We start from the raw sequence: 25,337 nt of genomic DNA on the forward strand, positions 1-25,337 counted from the left end.
ACACACGGCAAGGGTCCTAGGGTCATCGCAAGAGTTCTGAGGTCATCAAACTGTGCTTTTAGTCAGCAATTTTTCCAGAAATAAAATTTTGACATGCTGCCTCTGTATAATGGGCACTTGATACCTAGACAAATATGCCCAAAGCAGTATTGCAGTGACAAAGTTCTTAACATTTCTGAAAAGAACTTAAAATGACTACCACAAATGATGCAGACCTGGGTGGAGTGCAAACTCAATAGAATATATCTAATAACATTTCTACTCTTAATATACAAATCATAAGCTGGGCATTTTTAAAGAATTGTGATCAATGAGAAAACTATTCAGCCAAAATATAAAGCATATGATTCTGTGTTAACCTTACATTATGCGTACTTATTTGTTGTTCATAAGTGTCAAAGTACATAAGAGTGTCAAAGTAGATAAACTGTCAAAACATTACTGACCTACAGAATTAATTTTATATATGCAGCATATCCTGCTGTAAAAGGGAAAAAGAAGGAAACTGGTGTTGCAGCACAGAAAAAGATAAATATGTTCCTCTTAAAGACTCTGACAGGAAAAGGGGGAGAGTCAGTTGCCTCAATCCTCATTCCATCTTCATTACCAAACATTTTCGCATGTAAACATATTCGCACTTTCTTGTGCTGAAAGAGAGTAGCAGAGAAACAGTAGCGGTGTACGAGAATTGAAACAGTGCCAGTGGGAAAGAAAAAAAGAGGATGCAGAGATGGAGAGGTAGTCAAAGTGGCAGTAAAATAGAAAGAGAGGTGGATGGAGACAGAAGCAGTGGGAGAAAAAAGATAGTGTAGACAGTGGAAATGAAAAATACGTATGAGCAGAGACTATACATAGGCTTGGAGAGTCTGGACTTTCCCAGACCAGCAAACTTTAACATGTAGGTATGGGGATGGCTGCAGTTTACACTAAAATTTTAAACATGTGAGTATACGGGAAAAAATAAGTAGGCGCATCTATAATTTTTGAGCTACCAAGTATCATGGCCCCCCATGAACCATGGACCTTGCCGTTGGTGGGGAGGCTTGCGTGCCTCAGCGATACAGATGGCCGTACCGTAGGTGCAACCACAACGGAGGGGTATCTGTTGAGAGGCCAGACAAACGTGTGGTTCCTGAAGAGGGGCAGCAGCCTTTTCAGTAGTTGCAGGGGCAACAGTCTGGATGATTGACTGATCTGGCCTTGCAACATTAACCAAAACGGCCTTGCTGTGCTGGTACTGCGAACGGCTGAAAGCAAGGGGAAACTACAGCCGTAATTTTTCCCGAGGACATGCAGCTTTACTGTACGATTATGGCATCCTCTTGGGTAAAATATTCCGGAGGTAAAATAGTCCCCCATTCGGATCTCCGGGCGGGGACTACTCAGGAGGATGTCGTTATCAGGAGAAAGAAAACTGGCGTTCTACGGATCGGAGCGTGGAATGTCAGATCCCTTAATCGGGCAGGTAGGTTAGAAAATTTAAAAAGGGAAATGGATAGGTTAAAGTTAGATATAGTGGGAATTAGTGAAGTTCGGTGGCAGGAGGAACAAGACTTCTGGTCAGGTGATTACAGGGTTATAAACACAAAATCAAATAGGGGTAATGCAGGAGTAGGTTTAATGATGAATAGGAAAATAGGAATGCGGGTAAGCTACTACAAACAGCATAGTGAACGCATTATTGTGGCCAAGATAGATACGAAGCCCACACCTACTACAGTAGTACAAGTTTATATGCCAACTAGCTCTGCAGATGACGAAGAAATTGAAGAAATGTACGATGAAATAAAAGAAATTATTCAGATAGTGAAGGGAGACGAAAATTTAATAGTAATGGGTGACTGGAATTCGAGTGTAGGAAAAGGAAGAGAAGGAAACATAATTGGTGAATATGGATTGGGGCTAAGAAATGAAAGAGGAAGCCGCCTAGTAGAATTTTGTACAGAGCACAACTTAGTCATAGGTAACACTTGGTTTAAGAATCATGAAAGAAGGTTGTATACGTGGAAGAACCCTGGAGATACTAAAAGGTATCAGATAGATTATATAATGGTAAGACAGAGATTTAGGAACCAGGTTTTAAGTTGTAAGACATTTCCAGGGGCAGATGTGGACTCTGACCACAATCTATTGGTTATGACCTGTAGATTAAAACTGAAGAAAATGCAAAAATGTGGGAAATTAAGGAGATGGGACCTGGATAAACTGAAAGAACCAGAGGTTGTACAGAGTTTCAGGGAGAGCATAAGGGAACAATTGACAGGAATAGGGGAAAGAAATACAGTAGAAGAAGAATGGGTAGCTCTGAGGGATGAAGTAGTGAAGGCAGCAGATGATAAAGTAGGTAAAAAGACGAGGGCTGCTAGAAATCCTTGGGTAACAGAAGAAATATTGAATTTAATTGATGAAAGGAGAAAATATAAAAATGCAGTAAATGAAGCAGGCAAAAAGGAATACAAACGTCTCAAAAATGAGATCGACAGGAAGTGCAAAATGGCTAAACAGGGATGGCTAGAGGACAAATGTAAGGATGTAGAGGCTTATCTCACTAGGGGTAAGATAGATACTGCCTACAGGAAAATTAAAGAGACCTTTGGAGAGAAGAGAACCACGTGTATGAATATCAAGAGCTCAGATGGCAACCCAGTTCTAAGCAAAGAAGGGAAGGCAGAAAGGTGGCAGGAGTATATAGAAGCTTTATACAAGGGTGATGTACTTGAGGACAATATTATGGAAATGGAAGAGGATGTAGATGAAGACGAAATGGGTGATACGATACTGCGTGAAGAGTTTGACAGAGTACTGAAAGACCTGAGTCGAAACAAGGCCCCCGGAGTAGACAACATTCCATTAGAACTACTGACGGCCTTGGGAGAGCCAGTCCTGACAAAACTCTACCAGCTGGTGAGCAAGATGTATGAGACAGGCGAAATACCCTCAGACTTCAAGAAGAATATAATAATTCCAATCCCAAAGAAAGCAGGTGTTGACAGATGTGAAAATTACCGAACTATCTATATGCAGACCTCGGGGAGGATCAGTTTGGATTCCGTCGAAATGTTGGAACACGTGAGGCAATACTGACCTTACGAGTTATCTTAGAAGCTAGATTAAGAAAAGGCAAACCTACGTTCCTAGCATTTGTAGACTTAGAGAAAGCTTTTGACAAAGTTGACTGGAATACTCTTTTTCAAATTCTAAAGGTGGCAGGGGTAAAATACAGGGAGCGAAAGGCTATTTACAATTTGTACAGAAACCAGATGGCAGTCATAAGAGTCGAGGGGCATGAAAGGGAAGCAGTGGTTGGGAAAGGAGTGAGACAGGGTTGTAGCCTCTCCACGATGTTATTCAATCTGTATATTGAGCAAGCAGTAAAGGAAACAAAAGAAAAATTTGGAGTAGGTATTAAAATTCATGGAGACGAAGTAAAAACTTTGAGGTTCGCCGATGACATTGTAATTCTGTCAGAGACGGCAAAGGACTTGGAAGAGCAGTTGAACGGAATGGACAGTGTCTTGAAAGGAGGATATAAGATGAACATCAAGAAAAGCAAAACGAGGATAATGGAATGTAGTCCAATTAAATCGGGTGATGCTGAGGGAATTAGATTAGGAAATGAGACACTTAAAGTAGTAAAGGAGTTTTGCTATTTAGGAAGTAAAATAACTGATGATGGTCGAAGTAGAGAGGATATAAAATGTAGACTGGCAATGGCAAGGAAAGCGTTTCTGAAGAAGAGAAATTTGTTAACATCGAATATAGATTTAAGTGTCAGGAAGTCATTTCTGAAAATATTTGTTTGGAGTGTAGCCATGTATGGAAGTGAAACATGGACGATAACTAGTTTGGTCAAGAAGAGAATAGAAGCTTTCGAAATGTGGTGCTACAGAAGAATACTGAAGATAAGGTGGATAGATCACGTAACTAATGAGGAGGTATTGAATAGGATTGGGGAGAAGAGAAGTTTGTGGCACAACTTGACTAGAAGAAGGGATCGGTTGGTAGGACATGTTTTGAGGCATCAAGGGATCACAAATTTAGCATTGGAGGGCAGCGTGGAGGGTAAAAATCGTAGAGGGAGACCGAGAGATGAGTACACTAAGCAGATTCAGAAGGATGTAGGTTGCAGTAGGTACTGGGAGATGAAGAAGCTTGCACAGGATAGAGTAGCATGGAGAGCTGCATCAAACCAGTCTCAGGAATGAAGACCACAACAACAACAACAAGTATCATGGAGACAGTGGCAGTGGGAATGAAAGAAAAAATAAGACACTGAAAGTGAGAGAAGAGACAATGGCAGTGAGGTATACTCTAACTCAATGTGAGGAAAAGGAGAAATCAGTGTGAGATCAACATATACAGACAGTGGCAGTGGGACAGAGGTTCCGAGTATGAAGGTTTAGCTACAAAGAGAGACTGAGTAAAAGCATTTAGAATGTTCTGTGTTAAAAGAGTGTGAATGCCAAAATTTATGGTGAGGAATGTGGAATGAGGCAGCTGGTTCACAACTTTTCTGTCAAAGTCTTTTGAAGAGGAACATATTCATCTTCCTTGTGTTCCAACAGGAGCATTTTTCACTGATCATCATATTACTTGACAAGCTATGGATCCTGAGGATCAAGTGTGTCAGACAGGTCTAACAAGTAATACTGAGCGCATACACTTCAGGGAAGAACAAATGGTGAGAGGCTTGTTTCACTGACAAAAATGACAAAATACCCAAACAGGCAGACACTTCAACACAGATGCCAACTATCCTTCAAAGTATCCTTACGAAGTGTCAGGGATCAATATTAAATGAGAAATCTAGGAATATACTTCAGCCTCACAACTGCCTCTCCCGTAGAGACCCCCAACAAAAAATTAGTCTCATTACTAGCAACAAAGACGCCTTTAAGGAGTCATTTTGCAGCATTCCATACACAAATGCAATGGGGAAAATCCCTAATACATACTTGGTATGGTGGTAAATAACCCCTCCTGTACACTTCACAGTGGTCTGCAGTATATGGATATGGATTACAGGAACTGCCTATGACTTGATAAAGTTGTCTACGAGCAACAGGACACAACAACACAAAAAATTACATCATATATAAAAATTGGCCTCAAGCGAATAGAGCTCATGCATTGACAGTTCCACACATACACAGCTCATCCTTCACAATATTCAGATTTTCTCCATTACTTGTTCTGTGAAGCCCTACTTTTTGACACATTTGATGGTTCTAGGTCAATGGGAAGTACCCTACAGGTTGTAAAGAGCGAGTTTGAATGTATCAAATTATGTGACATAAATGGATGTATCTTACGATTGCTTTGACTTAGAAACTTCAATATTCTACACCATCAAAGGTCCACAGATCTCAGTGGACAACATAAAATTTTACTTAATACATCGAGACATTCATGAGAAAAAGGGGTCTTCACAGACAGACAGACTAAGTCTGAGAACAAATAACAAACAATATTTTTTTCACATGGGAAAAATATATTAAAAACAAATATTCCAAGACTTACAAGCGGGAATGCGGCGGTAGATAGGCACAATGAATAAAACAAACAAATACACACACACAGAATTTCGAGCTTTCGCAACCGGCGGCTGCTTCGTCAGGAAAGAGGGAAGGAAAAGGAAAGATGAAAGGATGTGGGTTTTAAGGGAGAGGGTAAGGAGTCATTCCAATCCCGGGAGCGGAAAGACAGAACGTATCTCTGCCTACGTAGATCAACACCTTCAACCCATTACATGCAGTCTCCCATCCTTCATCAAAGACACCAACCACTTTCTCGAACGCCTGGAATCCGTACCCAGTCTGTTACCTCTGGAAACCATCCTTGTAACCATTGATGCCACTTCCCTATACACAAATATCCCGCACGTCCAGGGCCTCGCTGCAATGGAGCACTTCCTTTCACGCCGATCACCTGCCACCCTACCTAAAACCTCTTTCCTCGTCACCTTAGCCAGCTTCATCCTGACCCACAATTTCTTCACTTTTGAAGGCCAGACATACCAACAATTAAAGGGAACAACCATGGGTACCAGAATGGGCCCCCTCGTATGCCAACCTATTTATGGGTCGCTTAGAGGAAGCCTTCTTGGTTACCCAAGCCTGCCAACCCAAAGTTTGGTACAGATTTATTGATGACATCTTCATGATCTGGACTCACAGTGAAGAAGAACTTCAGAATTTCCTCTCGAACCTCAACTCCTTCGGTTCCATCAGATTCACCTCGTCCTACTCCAAATCCCATGCCACTTTCCTTGACGTTGACCTCCATCTGTCCAATGGCCAGCTTCACACATACGTCCACATCAAACCTACCAACAAGCAACAGTACCTCCATTATGACAGCTGCCACCCATTCCACATCAAACGGTCCCTTCCCTACAGCCTAGGTCTTCATGGCAAACGAATCTGCTCCAGTCCTGAATCCCTGGACCATTACACCAACAACCTGAAAACAGCTTTCGCATCCCGCAACTACCCTCCCGACCTGGTACAGAAGCAGATAACCAGAGCCACTTCCTCATCCCCTCAAACCCAGAACCTCTGACAGAAGAACCCCAAAAGTGCCCCACTTGTGACAGGATACTTCCCGGGACTGGATCAGACTCTCCAGCAGGGATACGACTTCCTAAAATCCTGCCCCGAAATGAGATCCATCCTTCATGAAATCCTCCCCACTCCACCAAGAGTGTCTTTCCAGCGTCCACCTAACCTTCGTAACCTCTTGGTTCATCCCTATGAAATCCCCAAACCATCTTCCCTACCCTCTGGCTCCTACCCTTGTAACCGCCCCCGGTGTAAAACCTGTCCTATGCACCCTCCCACCACCACCTACTCCAGTCCTGTAACCGGAAGGTGTACACGATCAAAGGCAGAGCCACGTGTGAAAGCACCCACGTGATTTACCAACTGACCTGCCTACACTGTGAAGCTTTCTATGTGGGAATGGCCAGCAACAAACTGTCCATTCGCATGAATGGACACAGGCAGGCAGTGTTTGTTGGTAATGAGGATCACCCTGTGGCTAAACATGCCCTGGTGCACGGCCAGTACATCTTGGCACAGTGTTACACCGTCCGAGTTATCTGGATACTTCCCACCAACACCAACCTATCCGAACTCCGGAGATGGGAACTTGCCCTTCAATATATCCTCTCTTCTCGTTATCCACCAGGCCTCAATCTCCGCTAATTTCAAGTTGCCGCCACTCATCCCTCGCCTGTCATTCAACATCATCTTTGCCTCCACACTTCCACCATGACTTACATCTCTGCCCATACGCTTTGCCTTTAAATATGTCTGCTTGTGTTTGTGTATGTGTGGATGGATATGCGTGTATGTGTGTGTGCGCGAGTATAATCCTATCCTTTTCTCCCTAAGGTAAGTCTTTCCGCTCCCGGGATTGGAATGACTCCTTACCCTCTCCCTTAAAACCCCCATCCTTTCATCTTTCCTTTTCCTTCCCTCTTTCCTGACGAAGCAGCCGCCGGTTGCGAAAGCTCAAAATTCTGTGTGTGTGTTTTATTCATTGTGCCTATCTACCGGCACTTTCCCGCTTGGTAAGTCTTGGAATCTTTGTTTAGAATATTTTTTTCGTTTGATATACCTACAAGATTACACTATTCAGATTTTTTCTTTACTTGTACTGTGAAACCTTGCTTCTTGCAAATTTCATGATTCTAAGTGAACAGGAAGTATGCTATATGCTTCAACGAGTCAGTTTGCAAGTATCACAATATGTGACAAAAATAGTCATATCTTTTGATTGCACTGACTTACAAGCTTCAATTTTTTATGCTGCCAAGGGACAATAGATCTTAGTATGTGACTTACATTTCAACTTGATACATCAACCCATTTCTGTAAAAATGGGTTTTCAACAGACAGACATACAGACAGGCGGGTGGACAAAAAGAGAGACCCTATAAGGGTTACATTTTTACCAACTGAGATACGGAACCCTAAAATGGTGAAAACTGGACAACTCATAAGAATCATAATACACAACTACTTCAGGCAGGACATGTTTACACATTCCTTTGTCCGTTAGTTAACAAAGCATATATGCCATGAACATGGTTAGCTAACCCCAAGGACAGATACTGAAAGAGTTCTTTGTTTTCATCCAAAATGACTTGTGGTCTAAGCTGCCAGAGATGGCAGTCGAGAGAGAGAGAGCGAGAGCGAGAGCGAGAGAGGGTTGAAGAAGGCTTAGGCCACTTAGGCCAAAAGCTAACTGTGTAACAGTCTTTTTTGTTGTGCCTATCTGCAACACAATGTATCATCTTCATGGTGAATAGCACTTTATCCTTTTCTTAATACTGTTGAAATGAACAGAAAATTTATGTTAGTAAATATTCCATTTTTGTAATGTTACATAATCTACTATGGGAAGAAAAAAATTACTATAATACTGTCCTTAAGGTAATGTTGGTTTGAACACCATACCCATGGCCACAATGTAGTGGCTATGCCCTTGCCTTACTCCAACCTCTGAACTGACTGACCCACCTAGTTACAAGGGGGCCTATAGCTTCAAGTGAAATCCAAATCATGTTGCAACTCTACTTTTTTCACATTAATGAACAAAGCCATAGTTGAAATAAGTGATAACTTGCAGATAAAATTCCTAGTACCGACTGTGGGTCAAACCTTTGGATTTGTAGTATAGCTGCTTATTGCTGAGTCACAAGCATTTTAACAAACATTAAATATGTAGCAACCTCAAAATGATGTATATTATTATTATTATTATTATTATTATTATTAATTATTAAACACGTTTGCTTTGAGGACAGTGATTAATTTGAATGTTGCACGATTAATCATATGTTTCTTATTTCTTCTTCTTTTTCTGTTTTCAGAGGCTCTTAACTCTTTGGCCGTGTTTCTGTTTCCTTTGCTTTGTCCGTATTTTCCTCTTTTCTTCCTTTTTTTACTTCAAATTTTGTGTTCATATGTTTGTTTCTGTACTTTCATTTATCATTTCAGTACTGATCCCTGCTTGTATTAACTCTTCTACTTTTAGTCGACATTTCCTGATCATGTCTCAGTCTGTCTCCACATTCACATAATTTTTTGGTTGGTCTCTTCATCCATATGCCACCTCTATGTATAGCTCCATAAATTTTTTCTGAGGGTTTTTTTTCTCTCTGCAATGTGGTCATTTCTGATGAATAGAGTGCTTCTGGTAGTACAACTGCATTGTAGCACCTAAGTCTGACCTGTCTCAAAATATCTTTTCTTTCTTTTTACTGTAGTGTACCAACGTCAGTTTGTGCACTTCCTGAAGTTTTTCTGTTATTTCTACATTGGATGCCTTGTTTGATCCTCTTAATTGTATATATTATCCAAGATAGTTTAATTTTTCCACTCTGTTGACCTTTCTGTAGTTTGTGTACGTGACTTGGTGGTAGTTGTTCTTTCTTTCCGTGTATTGTGTTTTTTCGTGTGGTATCTGTAGACCTATTTTTGGCACAGACTTCAAGTACATATTCCAGTAATTCTTGTCTTTTGTTGTTGCATACTGCCAGGTCATTTGCAAATATCACACATTTATGATGATGGTCTTGTTTGCACATGTTCTTCCTAACTGAATTCCTTTTACTTTTTCTTCCCACGGTTTGATAAATTTGTCCAAGCTGATGTTCAAGAAAAGTGGTGAGAGACCATTTTCTTGTCGGACCCCTGTACATATCTCAAATGGGTCTGAGATCTCTCCCATAAATTTTATTTTGGATATGGTGTCTGTACAAGATTGTTGTCTGAGTGTTCTTCAAGTCCACAGATATGACTACGGTGGTGTTGTCCGATCTTCAGGAGCATTCACAGGTTCCAAATCTGTTCAATACAGGGCCTTCCTTTCCTGAAGCCTCCTTGATATTCTCTTGTCTTTGTGTTAGCTTGTGGTACTGGTATGTTGACTAATGTCTTGGAAAGAATTTCATAGGTTACCTCTCTAGTTATTAGAGTCTGTCTAGTCACATCTTTCTGTGAAGCAGATGAATCAACATACATTTCCATTCCTGTGAATTTTCTCTGTATTCCATATTTCTGTGAAAATTTTATGGAGTTCCTTTGTGTTGTTTTGGTCTCTGAATTTCCAAATCTCAGAGATAATGCTGTCTTCTCCCGGGTCTCTGTTGTTTTTTAGTTGTTTTATTATCTCTTTTACCTCTGTTATTGCAGGTGGTTTCGAACCTGGGTCGGGTACCATTTTCATGAATTGTAATTTTTCATCAGGAATGTATCAGAATAGTTTTTTTAAGAATTTTGTAGTATTCTTTAGTATTTGTTTAAAGAGATCCATCTGTTCTTTTGAAACAGATATTTGGAGGCTGATAACTGTTTATATATTCCCTGAAAATTCATTTAGTCTTCTTTTGTCATGTGTCCTTTTCACTCTTGTAACATTTTCAAGGACTGTTTCTGGAATTTGAGAAACCCCACCAGGTCTCTGCTGTTCTGCTACTACTAAACTTCTTCCAGGCCTGGAGTCAATATTCAGTGGCCTTATCAGGTGTTCCATTTCCTAGGTGGTTGATCCCAATGAATTGCCTTCTGAACTGTCTTCACAAGGTCTGTACAATTTTTTGTTAACTTTGATTAATTTCTTCAATAATTTTGTTTTTGTTTATCTAAAAAAAGGGAACCCTGCATTCATGTAGGCTGTTTTGCCAACAATAATGCACTAACTGATCAGTTACCTCTTGGAATAAATTAAAAACAAATGACACACTCAATCTCGCTACTAATCAATGAATCACTGCAGTCCAAATGGTGTTGAAACAGAATACAGACCGATACAGATTATTTAACACCGGCAGAATACACACCAATCCAAGACAATAACATCTATAATTATTGAGCTCCATTAATTAAATGACAACATTTGGAGTAGGTCCAGTCAGGATAAGGGTAATTGTGGAAATGAAAAGAAAACATCTTTAAAAATTAACAGAACAGTGTGAAATAACAATCATGAATTTATGATACATCCTTGTACATCCATTCATATAAATTTGAACAAAATTCTTTACAGAGCATTATGACTTTTGTCGTAATATGTAACCTTCACATACTTTTTGTTTTTCATTTTCTTTAAGGGATAGGGGTAGAAATAATGGAATAACACAGTAATCACAGATACTTTTTATGACACTGCTATGTACAAATTATACAGTTAGTAAGTACTTTAAGGCTAATAAAATGGTATTTGTAACAATAGTATGTGAAAAGGGAGTCTCTTATTTGGAATTAAGATGACAGCTTTATAAAATTAGGTACAAAGCTGGGCATCCATGATGCCCTTTCATCTCCTGATAGTTACAAGTTTCTCTTTTGTTAAAATTTTACTCAAATAGCAAGCCTTAGTGCACAATCAGTACACAATGTCAAAAGCCAGTTAACAAACATTTGTGACAATACCTCAATCATCCCTGTACAATTAGTGTAAGTTGAGAAAAAGGTATGTTGACTTGAGAAATACGAGGTTTTTTTTTTTTTTTTTAAAGTGAGTACCATTTTGAAATTAAAAAAAAAGAAAGATATGCTAAGATATCTCAATAATTTTATTTTTACAAGAAAGCCTGTACCTTAATCTACTTTTCTACATAATTTGCATCAATATCGAGGCACTTGTCATAACGCTGTACCAGTTTTTGAATACCCTCCTCCTCATAGAAGTCTGCCGCCTGACTTGTTAACCACTGCATCACCACTGTTTTGACTTCTACATCTACATTCTACATTTATACTCCGCAAGCCACTCAACGGTGTGTGGTGGAGGGCACTTTACGTGCCACTGTCATAACCTCCCTTTTCTGTTCCAGTCGCGTACAGTTCGCGGGAAGAACGACTGTCTGAAAGCCTCCGTGCATGCTCGAATCTCTCTAATTTTACATTCGTGATCTCCTCGGGAGGTATAAGTAGGGGGAAGCAGTATATTCGATACCTCACCAAGAAACGCACCCTCTCGAAACCTTGCGAGCAAGCTACACCGCGATGCAGAGCACCTCTCTTGCAGAGTCTGCCACTTGAGTTTGCTAAACATCTCCGTAACGCTATCACGGTTACCTAATAACCCTGTGACAAAATGCGCCACTTTTCTTTGGTTCTTCTCTATCTCCTCCGTCAACCTGATCTGGTACAGATCCCACACTGATGAGCAATACTCAAGTATATGTCGAACGAGTTTTTGTAAGCCACCTCCTTTGTTGGTGGCCTACATTTTCTAAGGACTCTCCCAATGAATCTCAACCTGGTACCCGCCTTACCAACAATTAATTTTATATGATCATTCCACTTCAAATCATTCCGCACGCATACTCCCAGATATTTAACAGAAGTAACTGCTACCAGTGTTTGTTCTGCTATCATGTAATCATACAATAAAGGATCCTTCTTTCTATGTATTCGCAACACATTACATTTGTCTATGTTAAGGGTCAGTTGCCACTCCCTGCATCAGTTGCCACTCCCTGCATCAAGTGCCTATCCGCTGCAGATCTTCCTGCATTTCGCTACAATTTTCTAATGCTGCAACTTCTCAGTCATCCTCTTGAAGATGCTGGCCGCCCAGGTGTTTTTTCAAGTGCAGGAACAGATGGTAGTCACTGAGCAAAAGATCGGGGCTGTTCGGAGGATGATCTACAGTTTCCCATCGAAAAGATGTGAGGAGATCTTTGGTTTGATTCGCCACATGCGAATGGGCATTGTCTTGCAGCAAAACGATGCTCTTGCTCAACTTGCCACATCTTTTGTTCTGAATTGAACAGCGCAGATTTTACAATGTCTTACAGTAAGCTGCTGCACTGATTGTCTCATTACGAAGCAGAAATTCCACAAGCAATACTCCTTTTCTGCCCCAAAAAACTGCACATGATTTTCCGGTCAGAAATTGTTTGCTTAAACTTCACTTTTCTGGGCGAATCTAAATGCCACCATTCCATGGACTGTTGCTTTGATTCTGGTGTGACATAGGCTACCCATGTTTCATCGCCCGTAACAATTTGGCTTAAGAAATCATCACCGCCGTCGTGGTACCGCTCAAGGAAAGTTAATGCACTGTTTAAACGTTTGATTTTGAGCACATCCGTCAACACTTTCGGTAACCAATGTACACATAACTTTCAGTAATTCAAGTGCTCGGTCACAATGTCAAACAAAACACTACGACACACATTAGGAAAGTCATCCCGCAAGGGCGAAATCGTAAAGTGTCTGTTTTCTCTCACCTTATTGTCCACTTCCTGTACCAAACTTTCATTAACAACCAAAGGACGCCCACTCCGTTGTTCATCATGCACATTTGTGTGACTATCTTTAAATGCTCTCACCCATTTTTTACCATTTCATCACTCATAATGTTTTCTCCATAAACTGCACAGATCTCACAATGAATATGATCGTTTTTAGGCCTTTAGCACTAAGACATCTTATAACAGCCCGTACTTCACAGTCAGCGGGACTCACGATTATCAGAGGCATCTTAAACACTCAGTACACAACATAAACAAGGAAGAATTGACTGTAATGGCATCAGTGTGTAGACAACAGATGTAGGTACCCAGTGCGCATGCGCAGAACGCCGACCACAGCGCTGCGGCCGCAGCATGACAAAATGGTAATTACTTAAAAAACATGCCTCGTAATATGTAGGATAATGTTATGCAAAACCCTACAAAACCATACCAAAACCATTTAATAATGTGCAATTGATACTGGCCTTTGTCTTAGTATTGGAAAGGCCATGGTCTTATTCCAATGTCAAGTCAACTCCACTCCACTACTAGACATTCTACAAATCTGTATGTGACTTGCAAATTAAATTTAGGTTTAGATAATTTGCTTATTAATATATTTTTCATTTATTACAGTATGGTTTAAATTTAAATTGTTCAGTTTGAGTCTCTATTACATTTCTGTATGAAACCATGTTGTACAGTCTTCTACATTATTTAGTATGCTGTTTGGAATTTTTCGAGTCTTAATTTCAAACTAAGAGAAAGTCATCTCTCTCTCTCTGTGTGTGTGTGTGTGTGTGTGTGTGTGTGTGTGTGTGTGTGTGTGTGTGAGAGAGAGAGAGAGAGAGAGAGAGAGAGAGAGAGAGAGAGTTAATGCACATCAATATTTAAAGGTAAATTATTTACAAAAAACAGGATATGGATCCAGCACCAGACCTTTCAAGTCTCTAAAAGAAAATAAATTGACTGCATCTGAAATTATTATTCTTCATTTCTTTGTGGGGAATATACAACTTGTCACACTTCAAGGACACATCCAAAGATCAAATAACAGCCACACAATAATAAGTCAGAACAAACAGTTCTTTAGAAGTCTTTATTTTGTTTGTCAAGGTAGTGTACTGTTATCATTTTGTCAAAGTTAGTTTGAGATTATAGTTATCTTTTACACTGTACAATGTGTTTAAAAAAACTGAATTCATCAAACAGAAACTGCCTCAATCCACAACATCATGTTTAGTCTTTTAACAATATTTCTCAGTTAATACTAAGTAGTGCTCATCAACCTGAAAGTTTGCGTAATGACATTTCCACTCTGCAGCGGAGTGTGCACTGATATGAAACTTCCTGGCAGATTAAAACTGTGTGTGGACTGAGACTTGAACTGAGGACCATTGTTTTCCCCATACAAGTGTTCTACTGACTGAGCTACCCAAGCACGACTCACGCCATGTCCTCACAGCTTTACTTCCGCCAGTACCTGATATCCTACCTACAAAACTTCATAGAAGTTTTCCTGTTAAACTTGCAAGACTTCCCCTCTAAAGGTAAAGGTCCTGAGTTTGAGTCTTGGCGTGGCACACAGTTTTAATGTGCCAGGAAATTTCAACCAGAAAGCCAGTTTGAACACTGCAGTACTTTACTACGCATGTTCCTAGTATTGGAGGTAGTGTGCTAATGCCTTCCTCCAATCTTCGAATTGACTTTGCCCAGCCAGACAGAGATGCTCTGTTTAACAAAGATCCCAAAACCATGCTGCAATTCTACACCTTTTCCACTGAAAAAACCAGTAGGTGACACAGAAAAATCCCAGGATTGACAGGGGATGAAACACAGGACCTTCTGATCTGTAGTCTAGCACTTTACCACTAAGCCACTGAGCCCCACCATGAGTGAGAACAATAAAAAATAAATAAAATAAATAAATGATAAAAAAATTCAAAAACATGGTAGCAAATTTGTGAAGTCAATAAATATAAAATAAAGGTAAATTCCAAGAACATTTCAAAAGCACACATACAAGAATCTTTTAAAAGTTTTCTTTCAATATTAGGTAACTGAGGATGTAAAATCACTTACCCATTCCTGCTGCTATTACTGGGATATCTATGTCATAGTGAAAGCACAGATATGACATCAAAATAAAATCAGCATAGCTGCGATGACTGGGAGCAAAAATAACTGGATTATTTCCCATCACAGACTTCACCTTTTAAACACAAAAATTCATTTCAGTACTGAAATTGCAAATAACATACAATATATAACAACACAAATGGACATATAGGAACCACAAGAAAATCGTGTTGTAATTACTTTCTCTATACTGCTTTCATTCACGAGCAATGCAGAATAACTCTGTTTTAGAATTCTCAGCAGCAGCACACCAAGCCAACGAATGACAGGCATACTCTTCTCATAGCCAATTTCATTTAGGATGTTGTTGACAGTCTTATACAATTCCTCTTTGGTTGTATTCTGTTCATTTGCAACCTGTACAACATAAAAAAAATATCTTTTTTAATGAGGCTTTTCTTTTCACCATTCATCTAAAATGATATTTCTGGTGTACACCATCTGCCCCTTATATGTAGACAACAATACAAATTTTTTGAGTGTACAAATATATCTATCACGTAGCACCTGAGGAAGTAGAAGCAAACTTCTTTCCATTCTCTTGGAACAAAAAACTACTCATTTCTTGAATACAATGTGATTCCATTCATGGAGTAGCAATATAAGAAACATATCTGACAAACTTTCCTTAGGTTTGTGAGGAATGTATGAGAACAAAAAATGCTGGCTGAAAAATAAACACTGGTATAAGGAAAGATAATTGCTTACCAAAAACACTCAACAGGTTCCAGGACAAAGCTATTTAGCTCACAATATCTCTCACATTGATCATCTCAACATGCACATCGCTTGCATACATAAGAGCAAATTATTTACAGGAAAGGACAAAGAGAGGTGGTTTTCCACTCCTACATCACCGAGTTTGAAAGTCTGTAGCAAATACTTAAGGGTAGTCTGCACTCCATGCCGTGATGCAATATTTATATGCAGGTTTTGCCAATGTGTGCATGGCAACGACCATTGCAATGGAAATGTGAGGGCTCCTGTTTCACAATGTCAGCAACAATACCCTGAATGACTAATATTGTCCCCCCCCCCCCTTTTCCTGAGAACAACATTTCAATGGGATTTGTCACCATGTGAATGTTCTCTCTTCCCATTGACCTTGTTACATAATAAATTGCATTTGTTGACCTTCTTACTAAGTAGAAAATATTCTTCATGGAGTGCAACGCTTCTCACTAACTATCTACAGAAGCGCGACTGAAAATCTCATATGCATGAGGTGCATAATACACTCCTGGAAATGGAAAAAAGAACACATTGACACCGGTGTGTCAGACCCACCATACTTGCTCCAGACACCGCGAGAGGGCTGTACAAGCAATGATCACACGCATGGCACAGCGGACACACCAGGAACCGCGGTGTTGGCCGTCGAATGGCGCTAGCTGCGCAGCATTTGTGCACCGCCGCCGTCAGTGTCAGCCAGTTCGCCGTGGCATACGGAGCTCCATTGCAGTCTTTAACACTGGTAGCATGCCGCGACAGCGTGGACGTGAACCGTATGTGCAGTTGACGGACTTTGAGCGAGGGCGTATAGTGGGCATGCGAGAGGCCGGGTGGACGTACCGCCGAATTGCTCAACACGTGGGGCGTGAGGTCTCCACAGTACATCGATGTTGTCGCCAGTGGTCGGCGGAAGGTGCACGTGCCCGTCGACCTGGGACCGGACTGCAGCGACGCACGGATGCACGCCAAGACCGTAGGATCCTATGCAGTGCCGTAGGGGACCGCACCACCACTTCCCAGCAAATTTGGGACACTGTTGCTCCTGGGGTAACGGCAAGGACCATTCGCAACCGTCTCCATGAAGCTGGGCTATGGTCCCGCACACCGTTAGGCCGTCTTCCGCTCACGCCCCAACATCGTGCAGCCCGCCTCCAGTGGTGTCATGACAGGTGTGAATGGAGGGACGAATGGAGACGTGTCATCTTCAGCGATGAGAGTCGCTTCTGCCTTGGTGCCAATGATGGTCGTATGCGTGTTTGGCGCTGTGCAAGTGAACGCCACAATCAGGACTGCATACGACCGAGGGACACAGGACCAACACCCGGCATCATGGTGTGGGGAGCGATCTCCTACACTGGCCATACACCTCCGGTGATCGTCGAGGGGACACTGAATAGTGCACGGTACATCCAAACCATCATCGAACCCATCGTTCTACCATTCCTAGACCGGCAAGGGAACTTGCTGTTCCAACAGGACAATGCACGTCCGCATGTACAAGTATCCCGTGCCACCCAACGTGCTCTAGAAGGTGTAAGTCAACTACCCTGGCCAGCAAGATCTCCGGATCTGTCCCCCATTGAGCATGTTTGGGACTGGATGAAGCGTCGTCTCACGCGGTCTGCACGTCCAGCATGAACGCTGGTCCAACTGAGGCGCCAGGTGGAAATGGCATGGCAAGCCGTTCCACAGGACTACATCCAGCATCTCTACGATCGTCTCCATGGGAGAATAGCAGCCTGCATTGCTGCGAAAGGTGGATATACACTGTACTAGTGCCGACATTGTGCATGCTCTGTTGTCTGTGTCTATGTGCCTGTGGTTCTGTCAGTGTGATCATGTTATGTATCTGACCCCAAGAAAGTGTCAATAAAGTTTCCCCTTCCTAGGACAATGAATTCACGGTGTTCTTATTTCAATTTCCAGGAGTGTAGTTTACTATTTCACGGGAGCAAATCTTTTTCATCCTATCTAATCAACATCAAATGTACCAGAGCGTACCTGATATTTCAGTTACAGGAGTAACCCGTCCAAATCCAGCAATTTTCACATGCTACGTCACATAAAATTGGTTGGCAGAGAGCACGTCATTTATATTAATTATAACACTATTTCTGACAGGTGGCGTATGGTACATTTGCTACATTCCATTTGCACATACTGTATTCAGTAGATCTTTTTTTTAAATTAAAAATACTTAGTTAAAATATGTAGATGTCAATGTTAAAAGCTGTACTTGTCAGCATTAAAAAAACAGTAAAATTATCATTTATATACGATCTAAAAAACATAGGGCGATTTATATATCTATGGTGATGGTGTGAACTGGTTTTCCTCTACGGTCTGCTTCCGTAGTTCCCGCCATTTTGGTGTTGTGCCGCGGTCCACTCAGTCGTTTGATGTCCATCGCTGCGGGCAAGAGGGCCGCACAGGAGGGCCCCGTCAACGATGCCAGGCACTGCACGCGTCTTCTGGCTTCTCCACCGCGCACCATCTCTCATCCCTGTTTGAAATTTCTTGGGTGGATCTTTCTTGACTTCTACTATTCCATTTATTTCAAACAGAAATAAGGAAACAAATAGATAACAGTGTGTTTCTAGTCACAGAGGAGGAAAAGTTTAAACTGAAAGTAATGAATCCTCAAATCCCCGAATTACGGTCACAAATAAAGCTCCATAAAGTTGAAAAATCGATTCGCCCAATCGTTAATAACACCAGCAGCCCAAGTTATAAATTAAATAAAGAGCTAAACAACAGATTGAAGGCAGCGTATACATATCGTCGGACTTTCAACATTAGCAACAGTTACGAATTTGCCGAGCAAATTAAAGACGTACTTATACCTCAGAATGCATCATTAGCTTTATTGGATATTACCAATCTGTACACACACATTCCCGTAAAAGAAACAATTGAGATCATTAAGGACAATCTCCTCACTCACTGGCACTGGGGGAAGTGATTGAACTAGTGGGAATGTTGGAACAAGTCTTGTCGTTCAATTACTTTTCTTTCAATGGTAAAATTTATTAACAGAAAGACGGGCTGGCAATGGGGAACAGTTTAGCTGGGACGCTGGCTGACATATTTGTAAATCACTTAAAAAACAAATTCTTTGATGAAAATCCTAATATCGCTGATAAAATTGTATATTACAGGAGATATGTTGACGACTCCATTTTATTATACAAAGGAGATAAAAATGATATCGAAAACTTAGCACAAAAAATGAGCTCTCAACACCCGAAAATTATATTCACCATGGAATTTGAAGAAAACAGCCATAGAGATTACTTAGATTTAACACTAATAAAGAAAGATGGCAAGCATGAATTTAGCATATTCAGAAAACCTATGTGTACAGATCTAGTTATCAATGAGCGCTCTTGTCACCCACCACAATACAAATGGGCATATTTTACTTCGATGGTATACAGGCTACTAAGATTGCCACTAAGCCAACAGGAAATAGAAAAGGAGTTAAGTGTTTTAAAACAAGTGGCTGTAGCGTACGGATATACGTGTAAGCAGGTGATCAATATTTATAGGAAGATAAAGAAAAGGCAAATGGAACAAATAAAAGGAAGTCAAGTAGCAGTTAAGAGGAACAACAAGAAAAAATATGTAGCTCTCACTTACAATGGAAGAATTACAGAAAAAATTGAAAGGTGCTTTCATAAATCCGACGTTAAAATAGAGTTCCGAACAAATAATACGTTAAAATTGAAGCTCCGGCATAGAATATGTAATAGTAGGAATAAATTTCAGGATTCAGGTGTATATAAGATCAAATGTAATGACTGCTGTAAACAATATATAGGGCAGACTGGTAGGAACTTTGAAACCAGATTCAGGGAGCACACCTACTCTCAAAACAAAACAGCTTTTGGGGCGCATATGGCTGCGACAAAGCACTCAGTCACTAACATTGAACACAATTTAGACATCCTGCATAGAGCTCATAAGGGACGGTTTCTTAACATTTTGGAAGAAATTGAAATATACACGCACAAAAATAAAGATCCGGATTTAATCCTCAACGAGCAAAGCGAATTCAATCATAACGCCTATTTTAGCATTTATGACGACCTACTAAGATGACAACTGTTGCGTATGGAGATCCAGGCAGAGGGATGAGAGATGGTGCGCAGTGGAGAAGCCGGAAGACGCGTGTAGTGCCTGGCGTTGTTGACGGGGCCCTCCTGTGCGGCCCTCTTGCCCGCGGCGATGGACATCAGACGACTGAGCGGACATGAAGTCACCAAAGCAATTAATTCTACTCACAATTGGAAAGCCCCTGGAAAAGATAAAATAGCAAATTTCTGGCTAAAGAAGTTCACCTCAACACATTCACATCTAACTAAATTATTTAACAGTTACATTGCAGACCCATACACATTCCCTGATACACTTACACACGGAATAACTTATATGAAACCTAAAGATCAAGCAGACACAGCAAACCCAGCTAAATACCGCCCCATAACATGCCTACCAACAATATACAAAATATTAACTTCAGTCATTGCACAGAAATTAATGACATATACAACACAGAACAAAATTATAAACGAAGAACAAAAAGGCTGTTGCCACGGAGCACGAGAATGTAAAGAGCAACTGATAATAAATGCAGAGGTAACATATCAAGCTAAAACTAAACAAAGGTCGCTACACTATGCATACATTGATTACCAAAAAGCTTTCGATAGTGTACCCCACTCATTGTTACTACAAATATTGGAAATATACAAAGTAGATCCTAAATTGATACAGTTCCTAAACATAGTAATGAAAAATTGGAAAACCACACTTAATATCCAAACAAATTCAAATAATATCACATCACAGCCAATACAGATTAAGCGTGGAATATACCAAGGAGACTCATTAAGTCCTTTCTGGTTCTGCCTTACTCTGAACCCACTATCCAACATACTAAATAAAACAAATTATGGATACAATGTTACTGGAACATACCCACACAAAATCACATATTTACTATACATGGATGATCTAAAACTACTGGCAGCAACAAATCAACAACTCAACCAATTACTAAAGATAACAGAAGTGTTCAGCAATGATATAAATATGGCTTTTGGAACAGACAAATGTAAGAAAAATAGCATAGTCAATGGAAAACACACTAAACAAGAAGATTACATATTGGATAACCACAGCGACTGCATAGAAACGATGGAAAAAACAGATACCTATAAATATGTAGGATACTGACAAAAAATAGGAATAGATAATACAAATATTAAAGAAGAACTAAAAGAAAAATATAGACAAAGACTAACAAAAATACTGAAAACAAGATTGACAGCGAGAAACAAAACAAAAGCTATAAATACTTATGCTATACCAATATTGACCTACTCATTTGGAGTAGTGAAATGGAGTAACACAGGCCTAGAAGCACTCAATACACTTATACGATCACAATGCCACAAATATAGAATACATCACATACATTCAGCAACTGAAAGATTCACATTAAGCAGAAAGGAAGGAGGAAGGGGATTTATCGACATAAAAAACCTACATTATGGACAGGTAGACAATTTAAGAAAATTCTTTCTAGAACGAGCAGAAACTAGCAAAATACACAAAGCAATCGCTCATATAAATACATTGGCTACACCACTGCAATTTCATAACCACTTCTACAACCCTTTAGACCACATAACATCAATAGATACGAAGAAAGTAAATTGGAAAAAGAAAACACTACATGGTAAACACCCGTATCATCTAACACAGCCACACATCGATCAAGACGCATCCAACACATGGCTAAGAAAAGGCAATATATACAGTGACACGGAAGGATTCGTGATTGCAATACAGGATCAAACAATAAACACCAGATATTACAGCAAGCATATTATTAAAGATCCCAATACCACAACAGATAAATGCAGACTTTGCAAACAACAAATAGAAACAGTAGATCACATTACAAGTGGGTGTACAATACTAGCAAATACAGAATACCCCAGAAGACATGACAATGTATCAAAAATAATACATCAACAGCTTGCCTTACAACATAAACTTATAAAACAACACGTTACCACATACAAGTATGCACCACAAAATGTACTGGAGAATGATGAATACAAATTATACTGGGACAGAACCATTATAACAGATAAAACAACACCACATAACAAACCTGACGTCATACTCACCAATAAAAAGAAGAAATTAACACAACTAATCGAAATATCCATACCCAATACAACAAATATACAAAAGAAAACAAGAGAAAAAATTGAAAAATACATCCAAGTGGCTGAGGAAGTCAAGGATATGTGGCATCAGGATAAAGTTGACATTATACCAATTACACTATCAACTACAGGAGTCATACCACAGAATATCCACCAGTACATCAATGCAATACAGCTACATCCAAACTTATATATATCCAACTACAGAAATCCATAATTATTGATACATGTTCAATTACCCGAAAGTTCCTACATGCAACATAACATATACCGTACAGTTAAAAGGAAGTCACGCTTGATCAAGGTCCGCGTCACTTTCTACTTTAGACCAGACATAACGTCTGAGATAAGAAAGAAATGATAATAATAATAATAATAATAATAATAATAATAAAATGATAAGTTTTAGGTTCTGTAGGAATTTGCCAACCAAACTAGCTTTCATATCAAACTGTGAAGATGACACGCCTACACAGCAATTCATCACAACATGTGATAATTACAAATAGTTTAACTCACTGATTCATTTTGCATAATTTCATAGAATTCTCAGAAATTATGTACAGAACACACAATTAACAAACACAAGAAAAACAAGAATCGCATAAAAGACAACAGATACATACCAGTGAACAGGAGAGGCAATGATATTAAAGACTGTACATCACTGCCACACACAAAGGATATTATTAGTGACATCTAAACTAAAGCTATAACAACAACAGTAAAATGTTTAACAAAGGAAAATCAAGGATGGAATAACAACAATATGGAAAGGATAGATTGCTACTCACTATATATAGGAGGCATTGAGTCACAGACTAACACAATGAAAAAGAATGCTAAACATACTCAGCTATCGGACTACGTCCTCCATCAGATGCAGAAAACTCGTATGTGTAAGTCTGATGAATGTCTTAGTCCAATAGCTGAATACATCTAGTGTTCTCTTTCATTGAGCTTGTCTGTGACCCAAAAACATTTTTATGTGGTGAGTAGCAATCTATCCTTTCCAAATTGTTTGTGATGCTTTTCATATTATTGTTATTCCATCCTGGATTTTCTATATTCCCAAACCAAAGTCCCTATCGAAAGTCGCAGTTCCATTGTGTTTCTCCAAACTGAAAACTGGTACTGCCAGCCAGTTCTAGGAGGTCCTACAATTTAAATGAAATACACATCAAACTGCATGAGGTCCAGACATTTGGATTTGTAGTTAACAACTTAGCCAGAATGTAGACAAACCCCCTAATTCATTAACACGGAAATATATTTATGAAATATGTAAATGGCTCCAGAAACTGCAATGAAATACAAAGTTGAAACAAGTCATGTGTACTGAGCAGGTGTTCTCTTTGTATCTCATTTTATCTTGCCTTTTGATGGTGTCTTTCTTTCTTGAAACTTATGCTATTTGGATCACAAACCCCACCCTGTCACCAGTTAGCCTGAATTTATGAGAATGTCCCTGATTTCTCCTGATCTAAGACTCTACTATTCTTCTTTCCCTGCCAGTCCTTCTCAACCCCTTTACCACTTTTTCCTCCAATGCCCTCAGAAGTTTTTAACTTCTTGTTTCCAACCCCAATTCTCTCCTGTCACAACAATGAACTACTGTTGTTCTTGTTGCTATATAATACATACACTACCTCCTCAGTTGTTACCACCAGATTCTGCATTTCACTACAGCTGACGGCAAACTTGTCTTCAATTCACCTGCTGCCCAATACTTCACTCATCACACCTTGCTGTGGATATCTTCCAGCCACTGTGTTGACAATTTCTTTTAATAATCCTCAATGCACACTTTCAAACCAATGATCTGTTTTTATATACTTACTTCATCTATGACTCGCTGTACTTGAGCTGTACGTAGGACATCATCCTTAATCTTCTGCGGGCTTGTTTTGCATTTGTGTTGATAGGCTACTAAGGGATTAAATTTTTTTGACATGAACATAAAATCACTTCCCTTCCTCCGTTCCTCCAAAATGTCTTTAAATGCGGTTAATGTTCTGTATGTTGTATCCATTATAGAAATTATTTGGAACTGTCTGGACCTGTACAATAAGAATTGATGACAGATAAAATCTTGTGATACATAATGTTTACTGCATATATTTCATTACATTCAAATGGACCACACTTGCATAACTGAAGGGTTTGAAGGCTTATGGAGCGACAGAAAACAACACTGTTAATATGAAGTGTTAGCAGGCTATTCAACACAATAATTGGTGGTGGTGAATTCACGTTTGTCTGTACTGGTATGATATGGGTAGAGCTTGAATAAGAGTTGTTACAACAATGAATACAGATTTTTCTGCAACTGCTTGAGAAGATATCATTTCTGTATCAGAATGGAAGATATCAGTTCTATAACGCCAATACAATCCCCTAAACGGTAGAATTTCACTTTGTTCAGTAAAATTACTACAGTGAGTCTTTATACGCAGCTTTTCCACACGATTTCAAAAGCAAACAACAGCAGGGTTTCAGTTCACAAAAGCATCCTGTGACAGCTCATCCCCAGTTCGTCACTTCTTTCCTAACCACGCCCATCTTCACCACCACCATCACAGTTCAAAGTAAAACTATTTACTGATAATAGTAAATCTGTAATAAACGGGAACAAAATGATATTCGTTCGAAGCCTCGTCTAAGTACTTGTCAATTACGCTATAGAATTAGCGTTATCATAAGGGTAATCTAATTAGCACAAGAATTGCAGCCAGTGTATCTTCAGAATACATGGAACACACAAAAATATTTTTCCACATGGAGGCATATAAACAGCGATCTTAAAACACAGATTTGCTGACTACAACACTGTCTAATTTTACACTGTACTAGGAAATTGCGAACAGAAAATAATTATTAAAAAATCAAACTTCCATTGATTTTGACATTCAAAATTTATTGTGCGAGTCCCAACCAATGCTTGATCCCATACTTGCGACAATCATCAA

At 39.7% G+C, this 25,337-nt stretch overlaps 1 protein-coding gene across 2 annotated transcripts in view; it reads right to left on the reverse strand.

Annotated features, from left to right (window-relative positions):
• Positions 1–25,337, reverse strand: part of LOC126348162 (dihydroxyacetone phosphate acyltransferase) — a 113,417-nt gene that overhangs the window by 87,011 nt on the left and 1,069 nt on the right. For both annotated transcript variants that reach the window (XM_050002332.1, XM_050002331.1), the window contains exons 2-4: positions 24,209–24,428; positions 15,575–15,751; positions 15,338–15,467 (exon numbers count right to left, since the gene is read on the reverse strand). In XM_050002332.1, the coding sequence (XP_049858289.1) occupies positions 15,338–15,467; positions 15,575–15,751; positions 24,209–24,400 (499 nt within the window). In that variant the 5' untranslated portion in view covers positions 24,401–24,428. The remainder of the gene's footprint in view (positions 1–15,337; positions 15,468–15,574; positions 15,752–24,208; positions 24,429–25,337) is intronic.

Source organism: Schistocerca gregaria, chromosome 1, assembly GCF_023897955.1.
Source record: "Schistocerca gregaria isolate iqSchGreg1 chromosome 1, iqSchGreg1.2, whole genome shotgun sequence".
Lineage (NCBI taxonomy): Eukaryota > Metazoa > Arthropoda > Insecta > Orthoptera > Acrididae > Schistocerca > Schistocerca gregaria.